The sequence below is a fragment of the Dama dama genome, chromosome 29 (assembly GCF_033118175.1).
Source record: "Dama dama isolate Ldn47 chromosome 29, ASM3311817v1, whole genome shotgun sequence".
NCBI classification, from domain to species: domain Eukaryota; kingdom Metazoa; phylum Chordata; class Mammalia; order Artiodactyla; family Cervidae; genus Dama; species Dama dama.
Genome location: NC_083709.1, coordinates 58023814 through 58045014, shown reverse-complemented (window position 1 = coordinate 58045014; position 21201 = coordinate 58023814). Strand labels below are relative to the sequence as shown.

The 21201-nt window shown below is 40.4% G+C and overlaps 1 protein-coding gene across 4 annotated transcripts in view; it reads left to right on the top strand.

Annotated features, from left to right (window-relative positions):
• The window catches only part of TRPM6 (transient receptor potential cation channel subfamily M member 6), a 151624-nt gene extending 130657 nt beyond the window's left edge, over positions 1 to 20967 (top strand). For 3 of the 4 annotated variants that reach the window (XM_061132095.1, XM_061132093.1, XM_061132094.1), the window contains exons 33-39: positions 874 to 939; positions 2733 to 3019; positions 3450 to 3532; positions 4283 to 4488; positions 11353 to 11404; positions 16527 to 16633; positions 19124 to 20967. In XM_061132095.1, the coding sequence (XP_060988078.1) occupies positions 874 to 939; positions 2733 to 3019; positions 3450 to 3532; positions 4283 to 4488; positions 11353 to 11404; positions 16527 to 16633; positions 19124 to 19257 (935 nt within the window). In that variant the 3' untranslated portion in view covers positions 19258 to 20967. The remainder of the gene's footprint in view (positions 1 to 873; positions 940 to 2732; positions 3020 to 3449; positions 3533 to 4282; positions 4489 to 11352; positions 11405 to 16526; positions 16634 to 19123) is intronic. The other variant, XM_061132096.1, reaches the window with a different exon arrangement.
• The last annotated feature ends 234 nt before the right edge of the window (positions 20968 to 21201 follow it).

Sequence of the window (21201 nt, the reverse complement as noted above, 5' to 3'; positions counted from 1 at the left end):
AGTAATGTAACAACCAACTGGACTCATGCCATTGGGTGGTCTTTTGGGTATCATTGCTCTCAGCATTGGTTTAGATACTACATGACTGAACTCTTTATACACTCTTAAAGCTGGATACAAGAGTACAAGTGTATTGGTGTGATAATTACCATTATTATTATATCAAGGTCATGTGTTCAGGGTTCGGTAAAAGGCTACCTTATCCTGAATTCTCTGTAGTGAATAGTGTTTCAGTGGATTTCAGACTCCACATTCCAGGCTCTCATAACTGGGTCTTTCAGCTCAGCAGTAATCTGTTATTTTGACTCCAGCTGTCAGCTGAAGAAAGTCTCTGGTGAGGAACACTCTAACTGACATTGATTCTGATCTGTTAGGATACAACTCGTAACAGGAAAATTCAGAGCACTTGCTTCTAATTAAAATTAGTCTTCAGCTCTCTCTGGGAAAAGAAGATGAACTCTGCAAAATCAACAGTAGATGTCCCCACAGCCCACTGTGCATTAGATTTGATCTGGAAAAGAAAAACCAGAGAATGAAGACCAAAGATTAAAAGGCTCTTTAAAAGCAAGTTCCACATATGTATATGGGTTAGTGTGGTATTTGCTATTCAGGAGGGTGTAGGTGACAACCCTAGCTCAGGATTTACTAGATAATCTTATATAATCTGTTACTAAAACTGGGATATCCTTCCTGTTTAAGGCATAGTTTATTTTAAATACTGTATTATAGATACTGTTTTTGATAAAGGAACAAATAAAGGGCCTTCAAAGTAAAATATTGTAGCATTATGTGAGTATATTGATGTGGGGAGTCTTTCTATAAATTCAGTCCACTGATGCGTACTTAAAATAGTAAATCTGCTTTTGTTTGCAGCCATTGAAAGGAACAATTTAATGAGGCTTTCTCAGACCATACCATTTACACCAATCCAACTGTTTGGTGAGTGCCATTTCTACCTTCTTGAGGTTGTGCCAGAGCAAAGGCAAAACATCTGAGTGAATCATAGGAGAAAACATTTTGCATAATTTTAATTGAAAATATTCTTTTACCCATGGTTGCAGTTTAGCAATATTAATTTCCTAAAATGGAAACTCTTATTAACTGCCTGGCTGGTATCTAGGCTCAAAACCTAATATACTATGGGGACAGGACTATAATGAGCAGCAGTTGGGGGAAAAAGCAATACTGTTGCACCTGGCATTCACTGATTTAACGCTGGAAAAAGTAGAATAGAAAAGAACCAACCAGCCATACGTAATAAACAGAGAAGAAAGCATTAAATGTCAATACAGAAAAAGCTAACAGACATCTAAAGAGAAATGTTTGGTATATTGCTTTTTATTTATTTGTTTTGTTTCATGTAAACTAATTGCTCTTAGCTCAGAGAACAAACGTGATTTTTAAAGGCTGGAGTAGTAAAGAAAAACAAACTCACGTTAGCCAAGGCTACTGATATTTCTCTTTCCTGCCAGTTGACAACATAACAAGGGTCCCTGCACTGTCCTTGATCTTGATTTTCTCCCATCCTGCACATAAGGACAGATCAGGTGGCTTCTGATCATTGATGCAAATGCCTTCTCCTTCCACTTGGCTCCACAACTGGTTGTTCAACTCAGTAGCTTTGTTCTAAATCCTCTAGGTATTTAGAACTCTAAAGAGATCTCCAGGGCCGTTTATCTGGGCACCAAGAATAAATATTCAAAAGCATGTTACTAAGTGTTACCTAGACATGTTCTTTGGTAAGCAATTAAATGCAAGAGTGAGCGAATAGATTCTTTTCTTTGTAAACCAGTACAGTGTTATATAAGAAAAGTCATTTGAAACAGGCGTAAGGAGAACACAGGCCGGACAGAAGTTTTATGTAGTGTGTTCCCTCTGTCAGGAAGCGTTCCACACTATGTTAGGTGGAGTCTAGGCCCCGTAAGAATGGCTCCCTGTTCAACAGCCTAAAAGTGGAAGCTGCAGAGCAGTGAGAGAACATGTGGGTGTAAAATCTTTAAAGTGGGATTGGGTTTGTAACTGCGAGTCTGCTTCACATTAGCTGTGTTACTATATTTAATCTTTACAACCACCTAATGAAGTGACTCTTGTAATAACACTTCCATTTTACTGATGAGCAAAGTGAGGCTTTACACAACTTGTCCAAAGGCACAAAGGAAGGAGGGAAAGGTTCTGGGGTATGACTTTGCTTCTAACTTTAACCTATCTCAGTGCGATAATATCACCCCCAAGGGAGCAAAAACACCTTTTTATTTTCATGTGTAAAGCACAGATACACACACACTCAGAGTTCATAAACAGATATACAGTATATCCTTGGTATTAAAATGTCAGGGAAGGGACAGTTAGGAAAAAAAACAAAAACAGTTCTAAAACAACTCCGAAGGGGGATGATAATAAACACGGGGTTTAAACTGTCTCTTTAAGAGTACTTGTCTTTAACAAAAGAAGCATAGCCTTGCTACTCTGAGTTTATTTTAATCTAGTTATACTCTATAATAAGAACAACTTAATTCTTATGTGACATCTGGCACTTTGTTCATTTTTCCTCTCCCTCTTTACTGGACTCTGACACAGCCAGATGTCTGTACCTGACCCTGAACAGATGCAGTTCCCATTCCCCTCTGATCCTTTGGGAAACTGAATCGATTCTTCTGAGTTGGTATTTAGGAGGCTGTTCATGTCACAGACATAGGTCTCATTGAACCCCTTCCCTGCATCTCTCTTTGCAGTAGGAGAAGAAGTAACGGTCTACAGGCTGGAGGAGAGTTCCCCCTTGAATCTGGATAAAAGCATGTCTTCTTGGTCCCAGCGGGGGAGATCTGCTATGATCCAGGTGTTGTCCCAGGAGGAGATGGATGGTGGCCTCCGCAAAGCCATGAGAGTCATTAGCACCTGGTCTGAGGATGACATCCTCAAGCCAGGGCAGGTTTTCATCGTGAAGTCCTTTCTTCCTGAGGTTGTGCAGACGTGGCAGGAAATCTTCCAGGAGAGTACTGTGCTTCATCTTTGCCTCAGGGTGAGTCAGAGACCCAGAGCCCAGATGGACAGGTCGGAGAAAGGGGATCTGGCTCTGTCCTGGTCGAAGGCCATTACTTCAACCCAAGAGATCTTGAAATTGGGGCTTCCCTGATAGCTCAGTTGGTAAAGAATCTGCCTGCAATGCAGAAAACACTGGTTCAATTCCTGGGTTGGGAATATCCTCTGGAGAAGGGAAAAAGCTACCCACTCCAGTATTTGGAGGTGGTGGTATTTTATTATTTTTAGCTTTTACTTTATTTATTTATTTATTCTTTTAGCTTTTACTTTTGGAGTGGGTAGTGATGGAGCTGGAGTGGGTCTCTACCTCCCAGGTAGAGACCTGGGAGGCCTCTAGTATTTCTGTGATCATTCATTAGTAGGCATGTGGTAGTAAAGCAATATTTTTATCAATGCTCCTTATTTTGCAGGAAATTCAACAACAAAGAGCTGCTCAAAAGCTGATCTATACCTTCAACCAAGTAAAACCACAAACCATTCCTTACTCTCCAAGGTGAGGAAATATTGGCACCTGGCCCTTCATCTTAAGTAGGGATTTCTATCAGTTTTGTTGTACCCCTGTTGGTCACAAGAAATACCAAACTCATGGGGAATTTCCCCATGATCTTAATTTTGTTTTCTTCTTTAGATCATTCTTAGAGACAGTAAAAAGAGAAGGAGACATCCCAGGGGTGTTTGGCTTAAATCACTGAATTTATGTGAGTGGAAAAGAGCAGATCAAGCAGAGGCCATGACTAACCTCTCCATTACGAAAGCAGGCAGATCTGGGGTGTTGTTACTAATATCCAGAAACATTATGGCAGGAAAACACTTCTATTGTAAACATAGTTTCCTCTCCTAATTATCTTATAGAAATTAGAAACTTTAAAGGATTGAACTCTTATTACTTTCACCTGAGTGTTTCCATATACTTGGATTCATTTAGCAACATAGATCATACATAGTTCAGTGCTGAGGACTCACAGTAAAGTTTTATTGTTCCATTTACAAGGAACTTCATAGAGCAAGGCAAGAAAAGTTGAATCCAGTACTCATAAGAGTTCCTCAAAGAGCAGGGAGGTGGGTGAGCGTGGGGAAAGCTCCAAATCTTTGCATCCCATTTTTTTCAGTAGAAAGGCAGGGACATGTGCACTGGGGCTGCTCGGTCAAGCTAGGACATCTCCTCTGTTGTTCTCTGTCCAGTGACATAACTCCCACCTTTGCTGCCTGGTGGGAAAACAGTGACCTCTTTTCCTCCTCATAGGTTCCTGGAAGTTTTCTTAATTTACTGCCATTCAGCCCAGCAGTGGTTGACCATCGAGAAGTATATGACGGGGGAGTTCCGGAAGTACAACAACAACAATGGTGATGAAATTGCCCCCAGCAACACCTTGGAGGAGCTGATGTTGGCTTTCTCTCACTGGACCTATGAGTATACTCGGGGAGAGCTGCTGGTTTTAGATTTGCAAGGTGATTGATAGCTGAGGATTTGGTAGAACAAGCATGAGGCAAAGTTCAGGAAACCCGGACCAAAGATTGCTTTCTCCTTGTCATTGTCACCTACATTTGCCCCCAGCTCTTTCTTAAAGTCACAGTGAAGATCATTTATTCCTTGGCAGTGCGTGCTTTTTTTTTTTTTAATTTGAAAACAGAAGATAGTATCTGTTTTCTGAATTTATTTACTGTTTGTGGAACTGTCCTAAGTGGGAAAGATCAGGCAGGTGTCCTGAGAGATCATGTGAGAACCGGAATAGGTCAAGTATGGAGTTGCTCTGTCTAGCTTTGAAACGAGGTAGGGCCGTTTATGCCAGAGACATTGTACAGTGATGATCAGGAGCAGATGATATAGGCAGATGATTATCAGCCTAGAACTTAAAGTTATCTAAAATGTTAATCTAAATGGGAGAATGATTTTTGTACTAGATTTCTAGTTTTATGGCTTTTCTTTGGACTTAAGTTCATAATAACACTTAGGCATGCATTGATATGTATAGGAAAGTTGCAATTCTGGTCACTTTTCATGATTTTGAGCTCAGTACTTCAGCAGTTTATAAGTTAGTTTGCTCTCTTTGCTGTGTTCCTTGATATAAGAGTTCCTGAAAGTACAGACTTGGTCTGGGAGAGGCAACACAGTGCACTGTTATTTATTTTTTTCTTTTTTTTTAATTAGTTGGAGGCTAATTACTTCACAACATTTCAGTGGGTTCTGTCATACACTGACATGAATCAGCCATGGATTTACACGTATGCACTGTTATTTAATGGAAGGCTTTGATCAGTGCATCTCTCTACTAGCAACACCTCAGATGTGATATATAATCTTGCAGCATGAAACGAAGTATCTCTAGCAGGCTTTCCTTGAAGGGACAGAAGGAGATATGTATTAAGGTCAAAGTTTAGTCCTAGGGCTCACTGACTGGGGCTTTGGTTTCAAATAAGGGATTTAGCCCAGGAACTTTCAGAGAAGTTATCTCATTTAATCCCAGAAGCAGCACCTCGAGGTAGATATTATGGGGAATTTATGTCCTGAAAGTTTAAATAACTTGCCCAAGGTTGCACAGCTACCGAAGAGGGAGCCAGGATGCAGGCTTAAGCTGGTTTGATCATCCATGCTCTTTCTTGGTCACTGTTCTTTTATTTCTTTGTAAGTTTCAGATCCTTAGGAATGTTACCATGTTCTGATTCCTTTTATTTATTTTTTAAAAAAATCTGGTCTCTCCCTTGTCCCCTCTGACTTTTCCCTTTTTCCAGACCTGGGATTCTGTGCCAAAACCAGGCTTGGAGGCTGGAGACAGATGAAATGAGCAGGCAATCCTGGGGCATTGGGAGCAATGTTCACTAAGACTGCAAACCCATTTTGATTGAAATTTGTGCCATGTGCTCAAGGATGTGTCTGTATATATATATATATATATATATATATATATATATATATATATGCATATATATATACACACTTTTCAAATGACACATAAGTCCTTCTGTCCTTTCATATCTGTGCTGCTCACAAGGTTGAGTTATATTTCTAACCCTCAAACACAATATTTTAAGAAGCAATATAAACAAAGTTAAAACAGTCAAGATGATTCAGTTTTAAGCCAGTGAGTACATGATCCATGTAAACCCAGCACACTGATGCCCTAGGCATCTGCTTTTGTAGCTCATGTTGGGGAAAGGTTGATTGTTTTCATCTGTACTTGAGTGTCTGTGCTTTGAGGTTTGGGTGGAGATGTTTAAAAAGTAAAAAACAAACCAAAAAACAACCAAAGAAAAACTTTAAGGAATTAATGATGACTCTTCAGTGTGTTTTGTATTCCACTTGAATAGGTTTTTGTTTAATGATGTTTATGTTTGGGGATTTTTATGTCTCTTAGTAATCCAAAGTGACATTAAACAGAACAAATACTGCGTTGATAGTCTTGGGGGGGGGAAAAAGGAATTAACTTTATTTTTTCACTGGGCAATTATGTGAACTGCAGAAATAGGCCACTCCAAATAAACTATGTCAAAACACTGACCTTCAAAGAAGGGAAGAATGGACATCATAGAATGAGCATGAAGAAATTGAGATACTTATTGGAGTGTTTTGCCAATTGTTTAGCCCTGAATTTATGGAAGAATGTGAATCCTGTAATAGTAATTATAAGCAGTTATAATACTACTGCTACTAACTAGCGTTTCCTGGTTATTTTGTGTCAAGTACTTGGCTAAAGGCTTATGTGCCTTAATATATTTAATTCAAACCAGGTTGGAAAGGAAAAATGGGAGAATATAGTCTTAAAATATCATAACAGTTTTCAGTTCAGTTACGTTTTATATTTAATTGTGTCGTATTTCTAGTCTTTGGAGAGACAATGTGCGTTGTCTGGGTGGCAGGGAGTGGAGACTGAAAGGCCAGTCAGCTGCAGTTAGGAGAAGCTCTGAAGTCACGGTGCTGGGGGCTGACTCCTGGCTCCACCATGAATTCGCTGCGTGACGAGAGCGCAGCCACCTGGAGTTCCACTTCCGCATTTGTAACTGGGATAAAGCATGTTATGCACTTAACTCTCGGGGTTGTTCAGGGGCCGAAATGAGGCAAGTTCCCGACCCAGTAAGTGTAGTCATTGTTCTCAGTGTTAATGTCTGTGTGGCTTGTTAACATGGAAGTTACTCTTCAGTTGTGGGTGGTCTACTCTTAGCTGTGTGGTCCTGGTGGTAACTTAAAGGACATCCCAGCTTCTGCCTTTGTAGAATGAAGCCCTGATCAGCTTGCTGTGGCTCCCTATTGCCTGGAGGGAAAGAAAGAATGAGAAATACTCTGCCCGTTTATTCTTTCAGTTTCTTCTTTTCTTCTCTTTGTTTTATTCCAGAGAGTGCCAGGCATAACTCAGCAGCTGCCACATCAGGCCAGGAAGCTGAATTTAGGGAGAGGCTTGACTAATTTTGTTTTCTTCTTTTTGTTATAATTAAATTTATTTATTTTTAATTGAAGGATAATTGCTCTACAATAGAGTGTTGGTTTCTGCCAGACATCAACATGAATTGGCCATAAGTTTATCTGTGGAGGCTTGACTAATTTCTGATCACTTGTAATGACGCTGTAGTATTCCAGTCTCCTCCTATTAAAAAACCCTACATGTGAGTGCCTGAATCATCATTATTACACATGAAATCCAGTATTTTATTTCCAACAATAGGAATGAAAAACAATTGTATTTGAAATTACAGTGCTCTGTGGTGTGTTTTTTTTTTTTTTTAAGGCTTGACACAAAGAACTTTTGGGGCTATTAATTTTTTATTCAACAAAGCAGTTTTCAGTATAAGTCAGCCTTAGCAGCAGCAGCAGCATGGTACATCCTGCTGCTACAAGGGAAGTAACTTCTTACCATAGATATGGAAGTTCACTGATGTATCCCAAAGCGGTTGGGATCAGAATGTAAGTCTCTGAGCTTCTCATAAGGGCGTACTGTGTGTTGCCTGTACATGGGCACATATGCTGTGAATGCCAGTAAAGAGGCACCACTGGAATTTTTAGATGTTAAAATGTTCTCATTTTCCAGATGTCTAGCTGTGTGGGTGGGCTTCCCTGGGAGCTCAGACAGTGAAGAATCTGCCTGCCATGTAGGATACCTGGGTTTGATCCCCAGGTTGGGAAGATCCTCTGGAGAAGGGAATGGCAACCCTCTCTAGTATTCTTGACTGGAGAATCCCGTGGACATAGGAGCTTGGCAGGATGCAGTCTGTGGGGTCCCAAAGAGCCGGACATGACTGGGCGACTCACACACACACAGGTGTGTGGGTGGGATAGGCACCTGTGTTACAGGTGCCTATTGAGTGACTCCTGTGTAGCTGGGAGAGGCTGGAGTGGACGTGGTGGAACAGCATGATTGGTTCTCTGAACTGCTTTCTGTTTTTCCCCCTTCTGCCATTCACGAGTCTCAATAGATACATTTAGTGGTTCAGCTTTGAGCTGTCAGATTGGGTTTAGGGATGTAGAGGTTTGTGGGTACTCTTCACCCTCAGTCTTAGAGCAGGTTCTGTTCATTAGCAAACAGTACCTCAGGGAAGTGAGATCATTAGAGCCTGGCTTTACCAATGGTAAGAAAATAGAACTTTAGTTCACAAGAACTTTTGATAGAATTGTTGTTTAGTTGCTCAGTTGTGTCTGACTCTTTTTGCGACCCCATGGACTGTAGCCCGCCAGGCTCCTCTGTTCATGGGATTTCCCAGGCAAGAATACTGGAGTGGGTAGCCATTTCCTCCTGCAGAGGGTCTTCCTGCATCTCCTGCATTGGCCGGCAGATTCTCTACCACTGAGCCACCAGGGAAGTGCCTTGATAGAATAAAGACAATAAAAATAGCAGTTGACGTGTTTCACCTTCTTCTGAATCATACGTTTTGCTAAGCAGTTTGTATATGCTGGTTCCTGTAATCCTCTCAGTAACTACAGGATAAGGCCCATGATTATTCACACTTTCAGATGATACAGCTGAGACACAAAGAGATGAAAGAAGGTGTCCAGATTACACAGCTAGAGAGTGATGAGGCTGTGAGTGAGACCCGGACTCTTTGACTTCTTCCTATTTAACAGGCCTGCAAGACTGAAAATAAATGGGAACTGGTATGATTTTGATAGACTTTGCTCCCCCTGTAAAGTCTCCCTTTCTCCAATTCTTTCAGTACTGTGCATATCTCCAACTTAAATTTACAATTTACTCAGACATCTGCCTAAAGCTTTCATCGTTGCTGGAAGCTGTAGGCATAAAATCAGGTCTGAGCTTAAATGTGTGAAAGATTTGTGGCCTTCACTCTCTATTGGTCATACATGGGATGTCTGTTTTTTTATTTACTACATAGTGCTGTTTATTTACTAAAATAGTTAAACAAAGTTGTTCTTTTTATTTACTGCATGTTTGCTATATATAGTTAGGGTCCTGCTAGGCTGTTTCTTCTTATATCTGTAATGAGAAAAGTATAAAGAGCGCAGCTTCTCCCTGTGACATTTTCTTTAAAAAGGATGGCATATTTGCATACTTCCCCATGAGCCTATGTTTCAGACTTATCTTCCCTTTCCTTATTCAGAATCAGTGCCCAAAGAGATTCTAAGCTAGGCATTCTTAAAGGGTCCCTGGGTAGAATTCGGAGGGTCTGTGAACTTTGATGAAAAAACAAATTAAGGTTATACCTTTATACTAATCTATAGCTGAAAGTTATCATTCCCTTCAATTAGAGTGGAGACAGCAAACCACAGTGGTATTAGCAGTACCCATGACTGTTTGCAATAGCAATTACAGATGTTAACTTGGCAAATACAAATATTTTTCTCAAAATACAGGTTGTATTTTTATTATTTGAATGTTATAGTGTTATTAGACTTGTGCTTGATCCTGTTAGTTAATGTGCTAATAAAGAAGCACATGTATTGCAAAACTATTTAAAAATATTTTAATCACTGTATTTCAATATCATGGTTTCCTTTGTAATCTTACATATTCAAATTATGCATTTTAAAGCATTATTCTGAGAAGGGGTTCCCTTAGCTTCATCAGGCTGACAAAGAGTATCATGATACAAAATGTTGGAACCCCTACCCCCTGTCCCCATTTAAAACAGGTTATTTTCCTAAAGAAGTCAGTTTCTCAGGGGAATGGCTTATAAATTGTAAGGATTACATTTTCCTGTGAAAGGTGCCAGTATATGGTAAAAAGTACAGAACATGGTAAAAACCTTTCTTTTTTAAAGTAGTGGTTATAAACGTTTTTTTTTTTTTTTAACCAAATAGAAGCACATAATAATGTTTCACATTTTATGTAATTTTAAGTAGATATCCCACGAGGTTGGTCTCTTCCAAGCCAGGAGAACCAGTACTGATTAGAGTATGGTCTCAGAAATTGCTGGCTTACACCCACGTGGTGCACTCAACCCGTCTGACTGGCTCACTTGTGAAAAAGGTGCCTGTGGAAGTCAGCCTCACCACCACTTGCATTTAATAACAGAGATTCACTGTGATGTTGATCCCTATTTTGATAAACGTTTGTTTGAAATTACACTTACATTGTCTTTTTATGCTTTCGTGCCGTTTTTTAAAGAAGTAAAATTTGCTGAAGGATCACATACATTCAAGAAAGTGCACACAGCATAAGTGTACATCTCAAAGAATTTCCACAACTGAACACATGTGTATAACCAGCACCCAGATCAAGAATGCAGGCTGTTTGTATTCTTCTGTTTCTAAATGTTATAAAAATAGCATTTGTTGTGTGTCTTTGATGGACCAGAGGTGGGTATCTGCAGAACCACACAGTACCTTGCACCTTGCTGAGCACTGATGGACTCCATCTAAACAGACCATGGACTAGGCGGAGGGGCACAGGCTTTGGCTCAGCTTGAATCCTGTTATGACCTCTTGTGGTCTGTGCAACCTCTGACAAATTGCTTAATATCTTTGAACATCAGTGTACTCATTGGTAAAATAAGGCTATCAGCATACTAATACTTGTCTTTCATGATTGCCAAGAGTTAGAAAAAACAAAATTAGACTGTCTAGTGTATATGAGTGATAAATGAATGATGGATGCCATTGTCAGTAACTGTGAACACTTCAAAACGCACTCATTTGTAGCCTAGAGGTTTATTATTAGCGTAATAGAGGGGGTTGCAGGAGATAGTGCATTAACTAAAGTTTTCAAACTTGCTTGGACAAGTTTTATAGTATAGTAAATTCATATGATGTTGAATTTACCACAGTGTGGATATAGGTTTAAAGAAAGGAAATAAAACTTGGTTATTATATTCTTGAATTTCTGAGAAAGTGAAACTCCCCATTTACTAAATGAATTTTCTTTTCCTTTGGAGGTGTTGGAGAAAATTTGACAGATCCATCTGTAATAAAACCTGAAGACAAACAGTAAGTTAATTTATCACTTAGAAAATTGCATTTGACACATTGTACATGATTTCTTAAACATAATTTTTAAGCACTTATATATCTTGCCTAGATCCTAGGAAGATTTTGAGGCAGCTTTTGTCCATGTCTGTATCTATATCCCCAAATATCTGTATCCAAATATAATAAAATACAGTAAGATTTAAAATACAGTTTTGAAGAATGCATAGATTAGGAAATGAGGGCCAAAAAATAAGCAGAATATGATTAAATCTGAAGTTGTTAGTACATACACAAAAACGGAAATTATATAAAGACCAATGCTGTAGCCAGAAGTTTGTTGCAGATTTGACTCTGAGTTTTCTAGTATCCCAGACAAAAGAGAAATATGGGTAAGTTCAGCCTCTATAGGCTTTGACATGAAGACAGTGTCATAGGAGAGACAGTTTCCTTTGTTGTCTTCACGATGGAGTCATTGTATTCTTGTCATGGGCAGTGTCTTCCATCACATGCCTATAAAATTAAAGCTGGGGGCAGAAAGTGTGCTATTTAGTAACAGCAAATCTGTGAGAGGCCCAAACTGTGGGGCTTAGATATGGAGTCATCAGATTGTCTATTAGTTCAGGATGGTAAATTATACAGAGAGATGAGTCATCTGCCTGTCCTTTGAATTCCCATGGACATTTTATCCCATGAGCAGACTTTTGGGAGGACTTGACAGTAAAGGATCTGAGGTGGTATTAAAGGTGGAGTAAAAAGAAGTGATGATTAAGGAAAAAAGTGGTGATTAAGGATGGATCAATACAGAAAAACGACAGTGGTTTTCAAACATAAACTTTCATCATAATCACCCGGAGAGCTTGTTAAAACACAGTTTGCTGCCCTTTACCTCCAGCTTTTGCCCCTGGTTTCTAATTCAGTGGGTTTGGGATGGGTTCACATAATGTCGCAAGTTCCCAGATGATTCTAATTCTGCTGGCCTAAACTCCACACTTTTGAGAACTGCTGGCATATGACATCGGAGAAGGCAATGGCAACCCACTCCAGTACTCTTGCCTGGAAAATCCCGTGGACAGAGGAGCCTGGTAGGCTGCAGTCCATGGGGTCGCGGAGTCGGACACGACTGAGCGACTTCACTTTCACTTTTCACTTTCATGCATTGGAGAAGGAAATGGCAACCCACTCCAGTGTTCTTGCCTGGAGAATCCCAGGGACGGGGGAGCCTGGTGGGCTGCCGTCTATGGGGTCGCACAGAGATGGACACGACTGAAGCGACTTAGCAGCAGCAGCAGCATATGACATTTTAATTTCTTAGTTGTCCTAAGTGTCTAAACTTGGTCTGTGAGTTGTGTGTGTGTGTGTGTGTGTGTGTGTGTGTATAGATATATTTATAAAAATGGGTGATTTCTATATGATGAACTCTGAAACTTTTATTTCCCTCCCATGGACTCATATTGTAATTATTCACTACTTTAATGCTACATTCTTTTACTGAATGATTTAATCTAAATATGGTACCATCTGTAGGTGTCTCTACAAGGAGGTACATCTAAAAGTGTATTAGCTGTTTCTTTGAATCAGGTGAGCTAGAGAAAATAAAAGTGAGCTATATTGCTCCTCTGCATCCAAACCCCATGATATTTGACCCTGGAGTTCATGCTGTAACCCTTAGTGTACAGATAAAGGCTTTGCTATTTTTTTAGCTAAAAATATGTATTATTTCTTCAGTGGTCCTGTATGCCCAAGAGTTTGTAGTAGAAACTTTTTATAATTTTGCAGTGAAAATTTTTGCATATATAATGAATCAAGTTTATGTATACTTTATGTATATCATTTATTAAATTTTGACCTTGGTATGTATATTTAATATGACCTGAATATTTCCAACTTTTCGAATTCTAAGAAGATTATATTATTCCTCTTGACAGTTGAGGATTTAATTGCATTCTATAAGCCAGTGTGTCTCAATTTCTATTAGGGTCACCTAGGGAACTTTAAACAAAAAAGCTGCTCAGAATTATCCTCAAGTCAGAATCTCAGGATGGGACCCCGATGTCTGTATTTTTCAAAAGTTTCCCATGTGGGCAGTCAGGGTTGGGAGCCTCTGTCTTATAGCAAACATTTTTTAATGACTGAGGATGGGAACACTGGAAACTGATAGGTTGGTATCACTATGGCCTGTCTGGTTTTGTGGGGTCACCTAATTTTGGTGCAAATGTTCTTCATCTTCATGGTGAAGATAATAAGTACTATTTTCTCACAATGTGGAGAATAACATCTGATTAGTTCAATGAGGCTCACATTTCCAGATGCCTCTTATATGTTAAACTTGTGCTACACAAAGCATGGGCCAGGACCAGTAGCACCAGCATCACCTGGAAGATGGTTAGAAATGCAGCCTCCTGAGACCCTGCCTTTGTTGTTGTTGTTCAGTCATTCAGTGGGGTCCGACTCTGTGACTCCATGGACTGCAGCATGCCTGGCTTCCATCCTTCACCATCTCCTGGAGCTTGATCAAATTCATGTCCATTGTGTTGGCGATGCCATCCAACCATCTCATCCTGTCCCCTTCTCCTCCTGCCTTCAGTCTTTCCCAGCATCAGGGTCTTTTCCAATGAAAAGAAGATCTTCAGGTGATTTGGTGTAAATAAAAGTTTGAGAGGGACTTTCCTGGAGAGTCAGTGGTTAAGGCTCCATGCTTCCACTACAGGGGGGCGTGAGTTCCATCCCTGGTCAGTGGAACTAAGATGCTGCATGCCTCGCAGTGCAGCCTACAGCCCCCGCCCCACCAAAAAAAAAAAAAAGTTTGAGGAGCAAGTGCTGTCACATGTTGTTTATTTTACTCTTAACAATAACCTTAGAAGGAAATGTCTTCAATCCCTGTTCACAAATGAGGAAACTGAAGCTCAGTGGAGATGGTAACTTGCCTGTGAGGAGAAAAGGGTCAATGAAAAGGAATGATCCTCTACCAAGAGGGAATATATTTTGTGATGCAAATTCTGATACTGTCTCTAATGCCTGTTGTCTCATAACTTTTTCCCCAATGTGTGAACTTTGCCCTTGCATGCAAAGACCAAATCATTACACCTTCTCTCCCACATCCTCTCTGGCCACTCACCTTGGTTCCTCAGGTCACTGACCCTCAGTGGAGGTTGCCTCAAGTGTTATTAGTAGTTTGGGATTGCATCTTTTTTTTTTTTTTTCCCACTTACTGCATTGATGGTTTCAGGCACTTGACAAGTATGAAATGATAATGATGAGATGTTCTTTAGTAAATCTCTATGTACATGGCACTAATTAGCATTTCCTCGAATGTGAAACCAAGTTACCACCTGCTTTCCTGTGCTGTGAAAAATCTGGAAAACAGTTGTATATTTTTTCGGACATGGTTGTCTGAGACTGCAAGTCTGTAGGCATGGTGTATTAGTGTCCCTACAACCTTCCTTCGCTCTCCACCGCTCAGGGAATGGTTGAACCCCTGATACATACATATTATAGTAATTTTGATTCTTTTGCCTTAACTTTAACAAAGCTCCTAGAGGGAAATGGTTTTGTTTACAGCTTTTATCTGAGAATCAGTGTTGCATTTCTAAGTTGGGAACTTTCATGCTTTACTGGGGGGAAAGAAATAGCAGTGTGGAAGGCAAAAGAGTGATATATTCCAATAGGGTCATGCCAGAGAGACTATAAAAGGAATCCTGCAATTTTAATGACTCAAAAACCACCTTTGTTTTTCATATTATCAGCATCATAGAATTCTGGTACTAAATACTGTGTGATTCTACTTCTTTGCCACATTTGGTTTCACCTTAAAGAAGTGATTCCTTACCATGTAGACTGAAAGAGGAATAGTTAACAAAAGGCAGCTTATGCAGCCTGGTAAACACCGCGAGAGCCGTATTGTGTAAGGGCGATTGAGTGACCAGGAAAGTTAATCCTGGGTGTCTGTTCATGTCATCTTCCCAAGAGGTTTCCTCCACCTACCCGCCTCAGAGCAAAGAGGCAATCTGAGATCAAACTGACATCAGCCCTCGTTCTGAGCTTGGCACATCTTCAGAGCAGCTACTGTTATTCTGCCAAAAGGAAGTGGAAATTGAGATAAATGTTTCAATACTCAGATGGAAAAAAAAAGTCCATTTTTACACCACGTCCCTTTTGAAAAACCACATTCCTTAGAAGCAAAGTTTATTGTTTCCTTTTGTGATAGTTTGCTTTTCTTTTTTCTTAAGACGTGGTATTTAAGAGCGGTAATTGAGTTCAGATTTTAAAATGTGCTGTTTTCCACTCTGCATGTCATTAAAATAAAATATTAGTTTTCATAAAGTTTCTTTGGAGGTATTTCTGATGTGCTGTGTTCCATGGTGTGTAGCATGTCAGCTGAAGAATGATGGTTGTATATGATCTAATAATGGGTAAACTTTGACCCTGGAATCTATTATAATTTTATAGTATTATGAGAATCTATAATAGATCACTTACAGAGTGTTCAAAATGTGCCTACTATATATGATTCTGTTTGTAATTTTGTCACCTAAGTTTACTTCCATAAAATCATTGTCTCCTACTTGTCATGTCTTTTCACTGAGAGCCCAGAAAACTGCCATAGCAGTTTGCAGAGTAGAAGGAGCTATCGAAAGAGCCATGAATCCTGGGTGTTGGATTTTGTTGGGCTTTTGTGTTTGAGGACATTGATTATGTGCAGAACAGTATTTGGGTTTGAAATAATGCACATCAGTCTTTTCAGAAGGGGTTCTCCAATAGCAAATTTATTTTATTGCATACTTACCTTTCGGGTTTTCTAGTAGAACAGTTGGTAGTGAATGTCATTCTCTCACCCCATATGCATGAAAAAGGGTCTCACTGTATTTTGTTTTACTGTGGTATATAGAAAATTCACTTTTCTATCAGATTAGTGTGGAAATGAGTTTCACAGTAGGTCTTGGAGTTGGGTACAAAGATTGAAGTGCATTTGAATTTTAAATGTGCAGACCTAACATTGTTGCTTCCCCAAAGTGCTCTGTTCTTTGTTGGCTCCTTCAAGTTTACTGGGTTACTATGGGATACTGTTCGGTATCTGAGAGAATCCTAGTTGAGCTCCTTTTTCTTAGCTGTGATCTAATTGATATTCTGATATTTCCTCTAGATCAAGAGGAATGGTGTTTGGACCAGCCAACTTAGGGGAAGATGCAATTAGAAGCTTCATTGCAAAACATCGTTGCAACTCCTGCTGCCGGAAGCTCAAACTCCCGGGTATGCCCCAAACAATTCTATTTTTCTCTAAGTAAATCTCTCATTGAGCAACAGCCATTGTAACCTGGGATGGAGTAGAAAATCTTAATCACTTTTTTATCTCATTCGCAGTCGAGGCCTGACTTTCTGACTGCAAATTTTTCAAGTCTCTAAAGGGATTAAAAGGACAGAGATTTACTTCAGGTTCTGCCAAAATGTGATAAAACAACATCAGGCCCAATGCTTGTCACAGTCTCTCTAAGGGAAAAGTTCCACCTACTTAATTGGGGGTAAAATTGGATGGAGGCAGATTCCCCCCACTGCACCCCCACCCCTTGGATCTTGTGTGATGCCCACAGTATTTCTGTTCTGTTCCTATTTACTCATTGGACATTTGGGAGGCTGGGGCATGGAGGGAAGTGACAGCTATCAATTAAAGTAGTGCTTTTTATGATAAAAACCTACCCCTGTCCACATACATTACAAGATATGTTTTTAAAATCTGATTTGATAGTGTGACATGCTTTCTCTAAGACTAATAGACTCAGCACAGAAAAATATTCCTAACATAAAAGGCAACAGCCGGAGGTCTGTGGGCCCCAAGTTGGCAGCCCCAGCTCTGTCGCATTCTTTCCTTTTATCTCAGAAGGGATGCTTTATGTCTGTCTCAGCTCACTCCCTGTTTCTCTAAGGTTGTACCACACTTGTTCTTAAAATGGAATTTCACATCTTTTAAGCTGAGTAGCCCTTCCAGCCTTATCATAAGTGATTGGACCCCAAATTGGAAATCAGTGAAAGATCAACATCCACTGTAACTTAGGATGGAGTAGGTGAAAATTTACAGCAAAGAAAGGCAATTTCTAATCTTGTTGGAGTTGAACGTAGGAGTTGCTCTTGTGGGCACGATGCAGCAGGAGACTGGGATGGGTAACAGCTCCCAGTTCCAGCGGGGAGTAGCTTGTCGGCCGGGGAGGTTGTGGTGGGGGTGTCAGACTTGAGTGGTACAGGGAGTGGGGTCCCGCGGTCATCTGGCGGCTGCCCAGGACCCCTTCTCACAATCCACACAGTGGAAGTGGGCAAAGAGAACAGTCCTCGGCACATTGGCTGAGCTGCCCATGGACCTCCTGTCTGGATCGCAAGAGCCCAGGAAGGAGCGGGGGCTGGAGTGAGCCACATCCAGGCCCCCAGGTAAGGGTCCTCTGGGAGGCAGGAGCTGACACGTATCTCCCAGCCTATGATCACAGGCCAGAATCTAGCTCATTAACTCAGCATCCTCAGGTGCTGACCTCTTCCCGGTTCTGAGTCATTGTTTCCTGGGCAGGACCACTTCTTGTTCTTGAAGACACAGGGACTATATCTGATCAGCCAGGATTAAGGGGAATTTGAGGCGTAGCTCCTGCTTCCATCACCTCTTCTGTAGGGTTAAGATCCCTCCACCTCCTTCCCTTTAGCCTTTCCCTACCATGGTGACTTTGAGTCATTCAAGAATTCCTCCATTTCTAAACCTAAACCTTATTTCCTTTCAAAACCTTAGTTAACACATTTAAATGAAAATAAGAAATATCCTCATTTACTCGAACATTTGGTAATTTGAATTTTAAAAAGCTTAGCTCAGAAAACAGGAGTAGGGGTGATTTTTCTTTTTGTTTATGTTTTACTGTGTTTTTTTTTTTTTTTTTAAAGAGAAGTCATTTTGGAAAGTGTATAAGAGCATGGGGTCCATAGGTTGAGCTCACATCCCAGGAATGCTTTGTACTAATTTTGTGACCTTGGACCTCATTCTCATCTGTGAGCTGGGAATGATAGCACCTCATAAAGTTGGTGTAAGGACTGAAGCAACGTAATAAGTGTTGGCTACTATCAAACTATAGTATGTATTAGTTTTATGTCCAGATAGTCCCCATTTAATATTAAAACACTATAAAGGAATGTATGTTTAAGCTTAACAAATTTAATCAACATGGTATATACCATGATATCCAAACATTTAAAGCTCACTGTTGTCCTTAAGTTCTCCCCAAGGGTTGCCCTTGTTAATGATTTCTTGTAATTTCCCTGTTGAACTAAAGAAGGAGGCTTCAGGAAGCAGAGAATTTGATCATTGGACGATGCTTTTAGAGGTTCAGCCAAACCTGAGGTCCATTTTTGTTGCAGAAAACTGAGCAATGATGTCTCAAGTCCACCATTTTGACTGAACAGTCTGACTCTGCCATCATTCAACAGTGAAAATGCCCTGTTTCTAGTATGGCCTCACTTAACTCTGGCCACGTCATGTCTCAAGGGCGCTATGTATTGAGCCAAACAACCGAGTCTTGCCACAGTGAACACAGCCTTTGGGAGTTAGAGTCACATGTGTGCCTGGTGGGGTATCCCTTGGACAGGGTTGAGGGTTTGAGTTTCACACATCAGAGGGAGCAGAGTCTTCTCTGAGCACTTGGTCTAAAGTCCAATCTATCTGAACATCACGTTCTTAAGGTTTCCCTATCACTGTCTTAACTGTCTTCCTTGCAGACTTAAAAAGAAATGACTACTCTCCTGGAAGGATAAGTTCTGCCTTTGGACTTGAGATCAAAATAGAACCAGCTGAGGAGACTCCAGCGGGCGAAGAGGGTAGTAATTCTCCAGAGGACCTCACACGATTGTAAAAAAAAAAAAAAAAAACAGAACAGAAGTAAGAAGATGACAGCCTTTGCCCTGCCTTCCATGAACTCTATGGTAACATAGATTGGGGATATAACATTGATGATGTCAGAGCCTCTGCCAGAACGGCCTTACCCCGAGGGCCTTCTGGGACGTGCCTTCTGAGTCTCAGGTCTCTCTTGTCCAAGGACTTCCCTGTTGTTTGATGAATGGGTTTTCCTAGACATTGACCCTTGTGCAGGGTTCATCATGCCCAAGTTGCACAGGAAGACATTTGGATGAATCAACTGGGAAAGCTGCTCCTTCATACCTCATTCCTTGGTGCAGAATGCTGGGCACTTAAAAGAACCAGACAGATTAATTTATTTTCTCACTCTGTGTGCAGACTCTAACCTCCATTGCTATTCATCACCTAACCCCCATATTGTATTTATGTATATAGTTGTACATAAAAAAGTCACTTGACTTCCTCCTCTCTCCTTTCCAGCAGCATAGGGCTTTATATAGTGACAGAAAGGAAAACAATAGAGAGAAGGTGTATTTGCACAGACTGGAGGATGCTCCTGCACAAACCAGTCAGTGAAAAGGTAGCATCCTAGTGCTGTCTACTGAGTTTGAGTATCATCAGTGGATCATATAATCACTGGGCATTTCAGGTTTCTCTAGAAGAGAGGAAAGGGAAATCTAAGACAAATGCCCTAGCATTTTCTTTTTTTTTAAGGGAACAAGAATATATAAAACTAGCAATTATTAAGAAATGTTTTCCCTTCCCTTAAGCTCAGGGACACTATTGGTTAGAGAGTTGAGTAAGCCAACCTCTTAAGAATTCCTCCCTTTTTTCAAAGCTGGGTATAAAATATTACAAGCTGAATTACTCTATGTCAGGTCATATAAGTAAAGATGCGGTTTCTGAATGAAAACCTGCTTTGAACATTTTGATTCATTGCAGTGCAGAGTTCTGGTGGCTTCAAGAGTGCTGGAGTGTATAGTTTAAGTATGGCCTGAGCAGATGTGATCAGTTTCAGAAGCCTGAAGAAAGGGTCCCTGGAAGCCACACTGTACAACATGTTTGGGGGATCAGTCATCCCTCTTTCACACTTATCAAGGGTCACCCTACCTCAGAACAAGCACAAACTGTTCCCCCACGGAGGACTTGAAGGGCTGGGTACCTTCCCCCACCCCCCTCCCCATCTCCTTTCCTCATTAAAAAGCATTCCAATCTATCAGCAACAAGCCTCCTGGGGCTTGAAATTTTCACCTTATCCTTACCGTTAGCCCTTACATTAGCTGGCTTCCTTTCAGATCAGTGCTCCTGTATTCCTAGGTTATACTGTGGGGAAATGTTTCCCAAAGCTAGGGGGATGGGAAGCCAAGGATTTGGTTTGCCAAGGATAGTGTATGATTTTTGTGAGATGCATGATGGCTGATTTACAGCCCTTTTACTTTGGTCTTGGGGGTGGTGGGAGGTGGGAAATCTGGGTGATTTCTTGATTGGCAATGAGGATAAATTGTTAATGCTTCTTCATAGCTTAACTGCTTTATCCTGTTATGAAAATCAACAAGAGATCTGTTGGTACTCACTTCAGAGCCGTGTTCAACTATGGAAAGAGGCAATTTTCATATCCAAGGCCATGCTAGAAAGCATTAATTCATTGGTCAAATATCTGTTACCTGGAATGGAACTTGAAAAAATACATTTTGATTTTTCTTTTCTGTGTTGTGGTTTTGTGTCTCTCTTTTTAAGAAAATATCACCAGAATAGCATTTTAAAAAGATGAAACCCTGGACAAAGGTCACCATGGGATAGCTGACAGGAAAATACCCATGTGATAATCATGACTTTGACTCATGACCACAAATGAATGAATTCATTTATTTGGTTAATTTTATTCAACAGGTTTTATTAAGTGCCTTCTCTGTAATGTATAAGAGATGAGGGTGCAGTGCAC